This window comes from Phocoena sinus, chromosome 12 (assembly GCF_008692025.1).
Source record: "Phocoena sinus isolate mPhoSin1 chromosome 12, mPhoSin1.pri, whole genome shotgun sequence".
NCBI lineage: Eukaryota > Metazoa > Chordata > Mammalia > Artiodactyla > Phocoenidae > Phocoena > Phocoena sinus.
In genome coordinates, this window is record NC_045774.1 from 68316495 (window position 1) to 68331420 (window position 14926).

Below are 14926 nucleotides of genomic sequence, written 5' to 3' on the forward strand. Positions count from 1 at the left end.
TAATTGATGTGCAATATGGTATTCTGGTCATTTTTAAATTTGAAGTAATTAAAAACAATTCTGCTACTATATCATTAGTTATCAGTGTGTTTTGAACAGATATCAAAATAAAGAATAAAATGAATTGTTACAGTTCAAATTCTTTTACATGAGCTATTCAGCTAGGTAAGAATTTCCTTCAAGGGCTTTGCTAACTAAACCAGTCAGTAAGTTACTCTGTTTGAACAAAAGAATATACTGATTGAATTAAGGCAGGAATTGTCTGTTAACTCAAAATATGCTCATTCATGTTTATAAGTAGAGTCATGAAAATGATAAAGAATTAACTACAGCAAGTCCCCTACATACAAACAAGTTCTGTTCCGAGAGTGCATTTTAAGTCCAATTTGTTCGTAAGCCCAACAAAGTTAGCCTAGGTACCCAACTAACACAGTTGGCTATATAGTTCTGTACTGTAATAGGTTTATAATACTTTTCACCCGAATAATACATAAAAAACGACCAAACACAAAAAAATAAAGAAAACATTCTAAACCTTATAGTACAGTACCTTGAAAAGTACAGTAGTACAGGACAACAGCTGGTATGCAGGGGCTGGCATCGAGTGAACAGGCAAGAAGAGTTACCGACTGGAGGAGGCAGAGGAGGTGGGAGATGGTAGAGCTGAAGGATCGTCAGCAATAGGAGAGGGAGGGCAAGCTGCAATTTCACTCACGCCTGACTTGATGGAATGCACATTCACATCTTTGAAAGTTTGCAACTTGAAGGTTCCTATGTAGGGGACTTAACCGTACTTTAAAAAATAAAGATAGCTAATATGTACCTAGCAATGAAAAAATACTAATTCAATACCTACCAAAATCTATATTTAAAAAAAGGGATGCATATATAATATTTACTAGAGGAGTATTCAAATTAAAATTAATAGTAAAGAGAAGATCAATATAATGTATATTCTATCAGTGAGACACTTAGGCAGTTCTCTGTAGTTTTGGCAGTTCATGTGTCAGCAGTTTGTGGAGAGTTCTATGAAGCTGAAATCAGATTTGAAGTAATTCTTTTCAGTGTGGAATATACAGTCTCAGTCATTCTGGGGTCTGTGATTTAAAAAAACATTTCTCTCTTTGATTGATCATAGCTATTATTTAAATAGCTGGTAACGTGACATGGTGCTATAATTTAGCAGAAAAAAAATGGAATTGTGAATTATATCCACTCAGCTTAAATTTCCCTGTTTCTTGTCTCCACAGTATCTTTTGTACTTTTTCTGTAGAAATGGCCCCATAGCATAATGTTCCTACATTTTCCCAGGGGAAAAGGAGGATGTCACAGAGTCTTGTCTGAAGTATACAAGGGGAACTTGTACAACAAAAATATAGGGAAAAAAATAAAATAAGTTTCAGAATTTCCCAATACAGGAAATGAAAGTTTATTCATTTATTTTATTTATTAATCTTTTAACAAATATGCTTTACATATACATCTTGGAGTCAATGAGGTGAAAATTTATGGATATGATGATGATTCACATAATTTCAGATGTTTAGATTTGAGGCTAATCCCTACATAAATCATTCTCCCCTCTCTTCTTTTGTAGGTTAAAAGTAAGCCATAGAATAATTCTTATGACCAGTAGATAATAAACCAGGTGGGGAGCTATATGTGTTTGATGATTTCCCTGTTAAAAACCACTTTTCAGACTTTTTGCTTCATGTTTACACAGGCAGGTCTTAAAATAATAAACCAACTCTCCATTTAGAATGATCAGGGTGGGTTGATTTAGAATTATTTGTAGGCCCAGTTTGTGATATGGCCTGTGAACATTTGTACTTTCCTTTTTAATATATTTAACAAAACTTTGAAGATGAAGTTTGTACATTATCTTTTACAGCTTTATTGGAAGTATGTACATTATCTTTACAGCTTTATTTATTTGATATATGATAACCTGCACTTAGTTAAAGTGTGCAATTTGATTTTTAAGTGTGAAATCACCACTCCCGGAATAAGATGATGACCGTGTCCATCAGCCCCCCCCCACCAAATTTCCTCCTGCCCCCTGTTAATCCCTCCCTCCCTCTCTCCTCCCACACCCTTCACTCCCTTTTCTGGCAACCACTGCTTTGGGGTATTCATTTTCTAGAATCTTACGTAGATGGAAACATACACTGTATGTGTCTGGGTGGTCTTCCCCGCCCCCCCTTCTTTCAACATTAGATTCGTCCATGTTGTTACATGTATCAGTAGTTCATTTCTTTTTACTGCTGAGCAGCCTGTTGTTGTATAGATATATCGCAATTTACTTATCCGTTCACCTGTGTATGGATGGACATTTGAGATGTCTTCAATCTTTGGCTATTATAAATAAAGCTGCTGTGAGACTCGGAAACAAGTCTTCTCGTAGACATATGCTTTCACTTGTCTTGAAATGGGACTGGCCATTTTTTTCTCCAAAGGATCAGATAGTAAATATGTTAGTCTTTATTGGCTCCAGGTGGTAGGCAGGGGTAGTGGTAGGACTTCATTTGTTTCCCTTCTCTCAGGTACCATCTTATCTTGGCTGGGACTGGAAAATTTGTCTATACATTTTTAATGCACTTATGTTCCTTTTTTTGTTTTTTTAAATTTTACTGCCTTCCTATTTAAAACCATTATGCCCAGATATGTGAGTTCTGTGTTTTCATATTATATTTATGCCATAGAATTTGTAGCTCTAGGACTAAGAAGAGGATGAGTGACTTGTGGATTCCCTAGAAGCTCATCTTTTAAAATACTCATCTGTTTTTACAGGAATATTAAAATATGTTAATATACCAATTAATATTATATCCCTCATTTAGGAGTCATTCTTACTCTCTCACTGATTGCTTATGTTGGTTTTTTTCTTTGGACTTTTTATATTAAGACCTTTTATAGTATGAAGTATACATACAGAAAAGTACATAAAACATAAATGTACAGCTTACTGAAATTTCATGGAACCAACATACATTTAACTACTACTCAGAACAAAAACAAATCATATTGCCAGCACCCTAGATGCCTCCAGCATGCTATTTCTCATTCACAAATTTTTCTCTCCCACCAAAGATAGCCATTATCTGTAAGTTTGTGATTTTTAACTTCCTTGCTCTTTTTATGCTTTTATTACTTAGGTATGCAATTCTAAACACTAGGGTTTGGTTTTGCCTGGTTTTGAACCTTACATAAATTCAACCCTATGATCTTTTATATTTGGCTTCATGTCTCCTTTACACAATCTTAATATAATCTGGGACAGTACCTCACTTTCACTTTTCATGATCTTGACAATTTTTTTTTTTTTTTTTTTTTGCTGTACGCGGGCCTCGCACTGTTGTGGCCTCTCCCGTTGCGGAGCACAGGCTCTGGACGCGCAGGCTCAGCGGCCATGGCTCACGGGCCCAGCCGGTCCGCGGCATGTGGGATCCTCCCGGACCGGGGGCATGAACCCGTGTCCTCTGCATCGGCAGGCGGACTCTCAACCACTGCGACACCAGGGAAGCCCGATCTTGACACTTTTTGAAGACTACTAGTTATTATATAGAACGCCCCTTAGTGTGATCTTTTGGGGGGGTGTATTTTTAGGAAGGCACACCACGAAAGCAACAGTGTGCTCTTCTAGGTGCATTATGTCGGAGGTGGGAGCTTATGTTGGTAATTTTGATTATTTGGTTGAGTGAGTCTGCTGGATTTTAAAGTTGCTATGTTTATGATTAGTAAGTGTTTTCTGGGTTGAAATTTTGAGACTAGGCAGATGTCAGGTTTCTCATCCTACCTTCCTCTTGTAGTTTTAGTATTTTTCAATGGTTTTTGCCTGCAACAATCGTTACTGTGGTGTTTTTCAATTTCAGTTCGGCAAATATTTCAAATGTGGTGAATTTCAATTTCCTTCATTCTTTTTTTTTTTGGTACATGGAAATAATTTTATTTTCATACTGTAGCACAGGAGACATACAATCAATATTTTCTCCTAGCGTGTGCAATATATAAATTATTCACATTAAAAAATTTAAGAACAGAAAGCCTCGTATGCAGGAGGTATTTAAAAATGTATACCTAATTTTGAATTGGTGTTTTTGACAGTATACGCTATTAGCTTTATAAATCTGAATGAAAATGACGATACACATTTGAACAAGTACACATAGGGGTCCACTCCAGATACTTAATTCAGTATATGGATAACTCGCTCTTCACTTTGGTCGCTGGGATTCCAGATGCTGAGGCATATGTGAATCTGAAAGATACTTCCAGAAGTATATTTATTACAGTGGCATTTTAAAGATTTCTCTTTCTTCTACTCTCCTTTATAACGAGGGGTCCTTTTCTCTTTAAAAGAAAGAAGACCTTCAAGTCTGTCTTTTGTTGGAATAGTCTGAGCATAACAAGCTTATTCTATGGCTAATCCTGTTACTAAATCGACCTCCATCCCTTGCTTAATTGCTAATTTTGCCACTCTCATTGCAACAGGTCCCTGAGGTAAAAACTCTCTTGCTAGGTCCAAGGCCTTTCTATAGGCAGCATCCCCCTCCTGGTTCTGTTCCAGAACATGGCTGATCACAAGCCCACTGCTTTGGCTGCTTGGCCATCGAGCACATGTGCAGAGAAGATGAGCTCTTTGGCCAGGGACATTCCCAATGGCACGTGGCAGTCGCCGCGTGCCCCCTCCACCAGGAATAATTGCCAACTTTGTTTCAACCAGGCCCATTTTTGCAGAAGAAGCTGCTACTCTTATATCACATGCTAAAGCCAGTTCAAGTCCACCACCTAAAGCGAGTCCATCTATTGCTGCAGTGGTTGGCACTGGAAGATTAGCGATTTCATTAATCACTGCTCTTATTTTGGAGACAAAAGGACCAACTTCACTGGAATTCATTTTGACTCTTTCCTTAAGGTCTGCACCAGCACAGAATATCCCTGGGACTTCACTTCTTACTATTATGGTCCGTACTTTCTTATCAGATTTTAAAGCATCCACAGCTTCTGAAAGCATTTTTATAAGATTTGTACTCAGTGAATTTTTGGCATAAGCTCTGTTTATTCCAAGCACCACAGTTCCTCGGTTCTCCTCCTCCAGATACCGCAGCCGCAGCTCGTCCTCCGTCTTCACCTCAGAGCTGTAGCCCCTCCGCCAGGCCGCACCCCCGACCGTGGGTGTCCAGCCCCGAGCCCAGGTTGCCGGGTCGACCCGCGGGACCGTCCAGGAGCCGGACAGCCTCCACCCAGGGCCGAGCCGCGCACAGCAAGCGGCCACCAAGCGAGCGCTGCCGGCCTGCAAGATACCCAAGGCCCCGGGTGCCGCTGCGGCCGCCGCCGCCATGTTGACTGTTTCTCCTTCATTCTTTTTCAGTGCATTAATAGGGATTGAAATGGAAAGAACCACTGTCCCCTCTTCCTCACATACTTATTTATATTATTAAGGATTTAGGAATATTTTACTCCATGGGTTATAATCCAGCACTATGATTTTATTTTGGCTTCGGTCCTTGGGAACGCCTTCAGTTCAACATCTGTGTCTTTTTGGCATGCTCTCATCACTTTTCCATATCTCTTTACTTCCCAGTACCACAAGATTTTCCAGGCTCTTCTTATACTTTTCCCCGCTCAGTCCAGAAATCAGCCCTTTCTCCAAAGAGCCCAGGTGTTTTTGTTTTTTGGGTTTTTTTCTTTGTGGTACGCGGGCCTCTCACTGCTGAGGCCTCTCCCGTTGCGGATGGCCTCTCCTGTTGCAGAGCACAGGCTCCGGACGCGCAGGCTTAGCGGCCATGGCTCACAGGCCCAGCTGCTCCGCGGCATGTGGGATCTTCCCGGACCGCAGCACGAACCCGTGTCCCCTGCATCGGCAGGCGGACTCTCAACCCTGCGCCACCAGGGAAGCCCTGTTTTTGTTTTTAATTGTGAAGATTGATGGTTGGAAACACGGATCTAGGTCCTCCGCACGGTTGTTGCTGCTGGGTGTCATTATAGACCCTCTCAGTTGTCAGAGCTAGGAATGTATTTATTTCTACCGGCACACAGATTCTTCATTTAACCATCCGATTGTTGGTGGTGGTGGTGGTGGTTTTTCATTTTTTCATGAAAGTCTAGAGGCATTTTGTTACTCCTATACCAGGGTTTAGAAAGCAAATCAGAAAAGTGTAGGCTATGAAAAGTCTGTAAGGATAATAATAAACTCACTCATTTGCTAATTCAAGTTTCATCTGGGGCTAATGGCATATGCTGCTTTTACCTACGTTCTACTAGAAGTCTCAAAGAATAATGTAGGCCTTCTCAGTAATGTGCATTTTCTCAAATTCAGAAGGGCCCTAGTGATCCCATATTAGATGCATTTACTTTCTCTTTTTTTCTAGTATGAAATATACTGGATGTAGCCTGCTCTTTGGAGAATTTGCTCATTGGCTTCGAAGTGGGATTTTATTTGTCAGTCAGTATTCATGATACTGAAAGTTTTTTCAAAGTATTTTTGCAGTTGAAAAGTGTATCAGTTAGTGGGTAATGTAATTAGGGCTTGTAGACAGAACAGTTAATTTTGAGTTATGTAGCTTATTTTTAGAAAGATCCCCTTTGCCTTTTTTAACTTTTAATTTGAAATAATTATACACTCAGTTTCCTTTTAAAGCAATTTTTTGTAAGCCTGATATATCGTCAGTGAATGATGGTGAATGAGGTTCTTTTAATTAATCTTTCTAATACCTGCCAAGTTTTAATTTTCCTTTATGTGAGAAAATTTTCTGGAAATAATTTTGCAGCTTTCTTTCCAGAATAGATATTTGTTAATATTTGTATTTGGGAAATTGAAGTAAAATGAACATTAGATTTGCCTATCTTTACTTTTGTCGAAAGCTCTAATAGATTTCCTTTCTTTTTTTCTTTTCCAGCAATGCCGCCATTTTTTTTCCTAATATCTTTATTGGAGTATAATTGCTTTACAATGTTGTGTTAGCTTCTGCTGTATAACAAAGTGAATCAACTATAGGTATACATATATCCCCATATCTCCTCCCTCTTGCGTCTCCCTCCCACCCTCCCTATGCCACCCCTCTATGTGGTCACAAAGCACCGAGCTGATCTCCCTGTGCTATGCGGCTGCTTCCCACTAGCTATCTGTTTTACATTTGGTAGTGTATATAAGTCCATGCCACCCTCTCACTTCGTCCCAGCTTACCCGTCCCCCCTCCCCGTGTCCTCAAGTCCATTCTCTATGTCTGCCTCTTTATTCCTGTCCTGCCCCTAGGTTCTTCACAACTTTTTTTTTTTAGATTCCATACATAATATATTAGCATACGGTGTTTGTTTTACTCTTTCTGACTTACTTCACTCTGTATGACAGACTCTAGGTCCATCCACCTCACTACAAATAACTCAATTTCATTTCTTTTTATGGCTGAGTAATATTCCATTGTATATATGTGCCACATCTTCAGTATCCATTCATCTGTTGGTGGACAGTTAGGTTGCTTGCATGTCCTGGCAATTGTAAATAGTGCTGCAATGAACATTGTAGTACATGGCTCTTTTTGAATTATGGTTTTCTCAGGGTATATGCCCAGTAGTGGGATTGCTGGGTCGATTGGTAGTTCTATGTTTAGATTTTTAAGGAACCTCCATACTGTTCTCCGTAGTGGCTGTATCAATTTACATTCTCACCAACAGTGCAAGAGGATTTCCTTTTCTCCACAACCTCTCCAACATTTATTGTTTGTAAACTTTTTGATGATGGCCATTCTGACTGGTATGAGGTGATAACTCATTGTAGTTTAGTTTTGATTTGCATTTCTCTAATGATGAGTGATGTTGAGCGTTCTTTCATGTGTTTGTTGGCAATCTGTATATCTTCCTTGGAGAAATGTCTATTTAGGTCTTCTGCCCATTTTTGGATTGGGTTGTTTGTTTTTTTGATATTGAGCTGCTTGGGCTGCGTGTACATTTTGGAGATTAATCCTTTGTCAGTTGCTTCATTTGCAAATATTTTCTCCCATTCTGAGCATTGTCTTTTTGTCTTGTTTATGGTTTCCTTTGCTGTGCAAAAGCTTTGAAGTTTTGTTAGGTTCCATTTGTTTATTTTTGTTTTTATTTCCATTTCTCTAGGAGGTGGGTCAAAAAGGATCTTGCTGTGATTTATGACATAGAGTGTTCTGCCTGTGTTTTCCTCTAAGAGTTTTATAGTGTCTGGCCTTACATTTAGGTCTTTAATCCATTTTGAGTTTATTTTTGTGTATGGTGTTAGGGAGTGTTCTAATTTCATTCTTTTACATGTAGCTGTCCAGTTTTCCCAGCACCACTTATTGAAGAGGCTGTCTTTTCTCCATTGTATATGCTTGCCTCCTTTATCAAAAATCAGGTGACCATATGTGCGTGAGTTTATCTCTGGACTTCCTATCCTGTTCCATTGATCTATATTTCTGTTTTTGTGCCAGTACCATACTGCAGCTTTGTAGTATAGTCTGAAGTCTGGGAGCCTGATTCCTCCAGCTCCATTTTTCTTTCTCAAGATTGCTTTGGCTATTCGGGGTCTTTTGTGTTTCCATACAAATTGTGAAATTTTTTGTCCTAGTTCTGTGAAAAATGCCATTGGTAGTTTGATAGGGATTGCGATGAATCTGTAGATTGCTTTGGGTAGTATAGTTATTTTCACAGTGTTGATTCTTCCAATCCAAGAACATGGTATATCTCTTCATCTGTTTGTATCATCTTAAATTTCTTTCATTAGTTTCTTATAGTTTTCTGCATATAGGTCTTTTGTCTCCTTAGGTAGGTTTATTCCTAGGTGTTTTATTCTTTTTGTTGTAGTGGTAAATGGGAGTGTTTCCTTAATTTCTCTTTCAGGTTTTTCATCATTAGTGTATAGGAATGCAAGAGATTTCTGTACATTCATTTTGTATCCTGCTACTTAACCAAATTCATCGATTAGCTCTAGTAGTTTTCTGGTAGCATCTTTAGGATTCTCTATGTATAGTATCATGTCATCTGCAAACAGTGACAACTTTACTTCTTTTCCTATTTGGATTCTTTTTATTTCTTTTTCTTCTCTGATTGCTGTGGCTAGGACTTCCAAAACTATGTTGAATAATAGTGATGAGAGTGGACATCCTTGTCTTGTTCCTGATCTTTCAGTTTTTCACCATTGAGAATGATGTTGGCTGTGGGTTTGTCATATATGGCCTTTATTATGTTAAGGTAAGTTCCCTCTATGCCCACTTTCTGGAGGGTTTTTATCATAAATGGTGTTGAATTTGTAAAAAGCTTTTTCTGTATCTATTGAGATGATCATATGGTTTTTCTCCTTCAATTTGTTAATATGGTTTATCACGTTGATTGATTGGCATATATTGAAGAATCCTTGCATTCCTGGTATAAACCCCACTTGTTCATGATGTATGATCCTTTTAATGTGCTGTTGGATTCTGTTTGCTAGTATTTTGTTGAGGATTTTTGTGTCTGTGTTCATCGGTGATATTGGCCTGTAGTTTTCTTTCTTTGTGACATCTTTGTCTGGTTTTGGTATGAGGGTGATGGTGGCCTCGTAGAATGAGTTTGGGCGTGTTCCTTCCTCTGCAATTTTTTGGAAGAGTTTGAGAAGGATGGATGTTAGCTCTTCTCTAAATGTTTGATAGAATTCACCTGTGAATCCATCTGGTCCTGGGCTTTTGTTTGTTGGAAGATTTTTTTATTACAGTCTAAATTTCAGGGCTTGTGACTGGTCTGTTTATATTTTCTATCTCTTCCTGGTTCAGTCTTGGAAGGTTGTGATTTCCCAAGAATTTGTCCATTTTCTATCAGGTTGTGCATTGTATTGGCATATGGTTGCTTGTAGTAGTCTCTCATGATCCTTTGTATTTCTGCAGTGTCAGTTGTTTCTTCTCCTTTTTCTTTCCTAATTCTATTGATTTGAGTCTTCTCCCTTTTTTCTTGATGAGTCTGGCTAATGGTTTATCAATTTTGTTTATCTTCTCAAAGAACCAGCTTTTAGTTTTATTGATCTTTGCTATTGTTTTCTTCATTTATTTCTGATCTGATCTTTATGATTTCTTTCCTTCTGCTAACTTTGGGGTTTTTTTGTTCTTGTTTCTCCAATACCTTTAAGTGTAAGGTTAGGTTGTTTATTTGAGATGTTTCTTGTTTCTTGAGGTAGGATTGTACTGCTATAAACTTCCCTCTTAGAACTGCTTTTGCTGCATCCCATACGTTTTGGGTCGTCGTGTCTCCATTGTCATTTGTTTATAGGTATTTTAAAATTTTCTCTTTGATTTCTTCAGTGATCACTTCATCATTAAGTAGTGTATTGTTTAGCCTCCATGTGTTTGTACTTTTTACAGATCTTTTCCTGTAATTGATATCTAGTCTCATAGCGTTGTGGTCCAAAAGATACTTGATACGATTTCTATTTTCTTAAATTTACCAAGGCTAGATTTGTAACCCAAGATACGATCTATCCTGGAGAATGTTCCATGAGCACTTGAGAAAAATGTATATTCTGTTGTTTTTGGATGGAATGTCCTATAAATATCAATTAAGTCCATCTTGTTTAATGTATCATTTAAAGCTTGTGTTTCCTTATTTATTTCATTTTGGATGATCTGTCCATTGGTGAAAGTGGGGTGTTAAAGTCCCCTACTATGATTGTGTTACTGTGGATCTCCTCTTTTATGGCTGTTAGCATTTGCCTTATGTATTGAGGTGCTCCTATGTAGGGGGCATAAATATTTACAATCCTTATATCATCTTCTTGGATTGATCCCTTGATCATTATGTAGTGTCCTTCTTTGTCTCTTGTAAAGTCTTTGTTTTAAAGTCTATTTTGTCTGATATGAGAATTGCTACTCCAGCTTTCTTTTGGTTTCCATTTGCATGGAATATCTTTTTCCATCCCCTCACCTTCAGTCTGTGTGTGTCCCTACGTCTGACGTGGGTCTCTTGTAGACAGCATACATATGGGTCTTGTTTTTGTATCCATTCAGCCAGTCTGTGTCTTTTGGTTGGAGTATTTAATCCATTTACATTTAAGGTAGTTATCGATATGTATGTTCCTATTACCATTTACTTAATTGTTTTGGATTTGTTTTTGTAGGTCTTTTCCTTCTCTTGTGTTTCCTGCCTGGAGAAGTTCCTTTAGCAGTTGTTGTAACGCTGGTTTAGTGGTGCTGAATTCTCTTAGCTTTTTCTCAGCAATGCCTTCTTACTCTAAAAATTTCTTTGGTAGCCATAGAAGCATTTAGTTACAAGCAAATTTTTTGGAAGTTATTAGCATTTGTATAAAGGTTATATTAATGTTCACCTAATAGAAGGACAAAACAATTATCTGGTACTAAATGCGTCATGGTTTTTATTTTAACATATGCTTTTTATTTTAACATATATTTATAATGCATCTGTAAATGCTGAATTAATGCCTTAACCCTGGGGATTTAAAATGTGTGAATGCTATATTACATACAAATACCCTGTCATAATAAAATGGTGCCTATTGTTTGACAATAATTATATATACAATTTGGCATAATACTTTTTTGAAAGGTAAAAGCATTTTAGGAAATGTTCCATCTTAGAAGTTGGAATTTATGTTCTCAAAGTATTAATTATTTTACACATAGCAAACGCTTAAATTATGATACCTATTAAAACCCACTCAAACGAAGGTGGTAATGTAATTTATGTAAGGAATAATATGGACATGAATGAGAAAGAACAGTATTTAAAAAGCGAAATATATATATGCTGTTTAACTGCCATATTTAAGATATTTCTTGTTTAGAAGGTAGTTATTAGATAGGCAAGTTGGAGGAAGGGGAGGACACACTGAATAGTATATTGGCAAACTTCCTAAAATGCATATGCATAGTAATTAGAGGCATATTGATTTTTAAATGTCAGCCAGCTTTTATTCTCTTCCTTTTCTATCATGTATTTGTATGAACAGTGACTATTCTTCTAAAAGAGGTTTATGACGCTTTTTGTCATCATTTGTTATATAGGAAATAAATTACCACTGCTATATAAAACTAACATTAAATTTGTGATACTAGCAATTTGGGAGAGATTTAAAGTTTTGTTGCTTTGATTAATTTCTTATTTGTCAAATGATGGTGAAGAAATTCTCCATTTCCTAGTTGAGATTTGGGGATATTTCTTATGCTTTCTACTTGCATCCAGTGAACAAATATCCCTTTAGTCATGTTTGTAACCTTCAACAACATGCTAAAAGGCATAACTGTAAGTATCACTCACATGCCGAACTTAAGTACTGTAGCTTTTTGCTAAATTGGTTTAATTTATTTTTGTGTTTGACAGCTATTAGCTTTCCTTTAGTGGCCTTCAGTACTTTATAGGCCTTTAAAGAATGTAGGGAACAGAGGTGTTCCTAGGAGATGGAATATCTATCTACCTTATTTCATAAAATCTAAGGTGCTTTAACAGTGAACTTTATTAGTCTTACTAGACCAAGTCAGTGGAAGGTTAAGTAGGGGTAGAAAAATTTCCCCTTCTTTTTGTCTAGGTTCTTTGGTCTAATAATTAAATTGACATAGGACAGATTAACAGGAGAAAAACATATTTGAGTTAGTATGTACGGGATCCCCAAAGATACAAGACTCAAGGGTAGGTCGAGCAGTTGAGGCTTATGTGCCATCCTGTGCTAAGGAATGGGATAAGGGCCTGGGTCTTCAAAGGGGAGGAGGGTAACTCACAGGATGATGAGAAGAACAGATATTTTGTATTTAGAAGTTTGCCCTGCCATGCAGATTGGTCTTTCAGATAAAAACGTTATCTATGGTAATAGCTCTCTTTCTGGGCCAGGCCCCCTATCTAAGTTCTTTTAGGCAGTTACAAGAGAGGTAAAAAGTTTTCCTGAGTCTCTTAGGTCTTGATTGCCTTCAGCTTAAAATAATCCACATGTCAAAGTGGTGTATTTTGGGTTGGTGTATTCTCCCCTTCAGTAATCATACAACCATCTCACACTGTCACCTGGTGACAGTGATTACAAGATACCGTAGAGTAATTAATTTAATTATGACCTTCTCATACCCAGCACGACTACATGCTCCGCAGGCATAGTTCTAATGATGGTATTTCCCTATTCACAGTGTGTCAATGTAGTCAAGAATGATAGCCCTCTTTAAATAGGAAGGAAGGAATGATGCAGGGAAGGTAACCATTTTACGTCCACCCTCTAGATGGTTTGATTTTTATTTTCATGTGCATTTATTGTCTGTACAAAAAAATAAATATTACTTATGAAATAAAGATAAGACATTTGGCGTTCTTCGTGGCCCATTCCAAACCTTCTTCGGGTTTTCATCTCTGACTAACTTATCCCTTACTTCAACCAGACTTCTTTACTTTTGGTTTCAAATCTTCTGCATTCTCAGGGTATAGTTTAAAATTTCTCCCTTTGCCTTACCAACCCTTTAAAAGTTAAGCCTAAATTCCTCTTCAGGCTTCTCCAGCTCCCTCCATAGAAGGTATCTCTCACTCCACTACTTTGCAATGGCAAATACCTCTAGAATAGCATTTGTCAGAGGCCACCTTTTGTTAGGGTTAATTGTGTATCTGGTTTTCCTGTTAAATTTTGGAACCGAACCGTTTAGGTTTGTATTATCTCCATAGTGCATAATATAGACACACAGTGAGTGTTTCTTGAATTGAACTTTTATAGATTTTTAAATATGTGCATTGCTTCTTTTTTTTTTTTTTTTTTTTTTTGCGGTATGCGGGCCTCTCACTGCTGTGGCCTCTCCCGTTGCGGCTCCGGACGCGCAGGCTCAGCGGCCATGGCCCACAGGCCCAGCCGCTCCGCGGCATGCGGGATCCTCCCGGACCGGGGCACGAACCCGCGTCCTCTGCATCGGCAGGCGGACTCTCAACCACTGCGCCACCAGGGAAGCCCCATTGCTTCTTTTAATTCTCCCCTATGTAGTAATTTTGCTAGAATTACTAGTATGTTAGACTGTTTTACATTTAAGTTGCCATTCTCAATATTTACCCATCATTTTCTGAAGTATAAGAATTATTCCTTTCCTGGTTACTATTCCATCGTGCGAAAAGACAAGAATAATTGCATAGATATTAATTTTTTCATAGTCAGGATCTATTATACAAATTTTGGTAATTATACAACCTCATATTTAAGGAAGAGTATTTTATAAATAATGCTTTTTTTCCTTTGTAGCTTACTTCCTCAGAATGTTGGCCTTCTCTATGTTGGAGGTTATGAAAGACCCTTTGCACAAATCAAGGTATGGTTGTTCATTTTCTAGTATATTTTCCCTAGATACAGTTCACTCGTCCAGAACCCACCAAAACCCTGCAAATAACTATCACAAAAATTTGGGAATGTGAATTATTAATTTCATTTGTTTTTGTATATCTCTGATGAAAAAGTAATTCAGTTTTTCAGTGAATGGATTAGTTTAATAATCTTGCCCTTAGTAGCGTTAATTTTGACCATTGCACTTCAGTGATTAGTTAAGAAGAGTACAATTTAGAGCCACATTACCCTTTTTACCAATAGAATTTTTTGACAGCTTTATTGAGGTATAATAGGCATACAGTAAAATATACATACTTAAACTGTACAATTTGACATACCCTTGTGAAACCATCACCACAGTCAAGGTAATGAACATATCCATCACCCCTGAAAATTTCCTTGTGCCCCTTTGAACTCCCCCGTCCTGCCCTTCCTTTTTCTTTTTCAGTCCCCAGGTGACCGCTGATCTAATCATTATAGATTAATTTGCACTTTCCAGAATTTTATATAAATGGATCATACTGTATTTCTTTCTCTCTCTCTTTTAGCTTCTTTCATTCAGTGTTATTATTTTGAGATTCACCCATGTTGTTACACTTCAGTAGTTCATTCTTTTTTACTGCTGAGTAGTATTTCATTATATGGTTTTAGCACAGTTTC

The 14926-nt window shown here is 37.6% G+C and overlaps 2 protein-coding genes across 2 annotated transcripts in view; one reads left to right on the plus strand and one right to left on the minus strand.

Annotated features, from left to right (window-relative positions):
* The window catches only part of RNGTT (RNA guanylyltransferase and 5'-phosphatase), a 220623-nt gene that overhangs the window by 157051 nt on the left and 48646 nt on the right, over positions 1-14926 (plus strand). The window contains 1 exon segment of the mRNA XM_032651577.1: positions 14186-14252. Coding sequence (XP_032507468.1) covers positions 14186-14252 — 67 coding nt within the window.
* LOC116763609 (methylglutaconyl-CoA hydratase, mitochondrial-like) lies at positions 4308-5341 on the minus strand. Its single transcript, XM_032651578.1, is given in 4 exon segments — positions 4308-4396; positions 4445-4579; positions 4582-4656; positions 4658-5341. Coding segments are annotated over 4 exon segments (972 nt in total). The 3' UTR covers positions 4308-4318.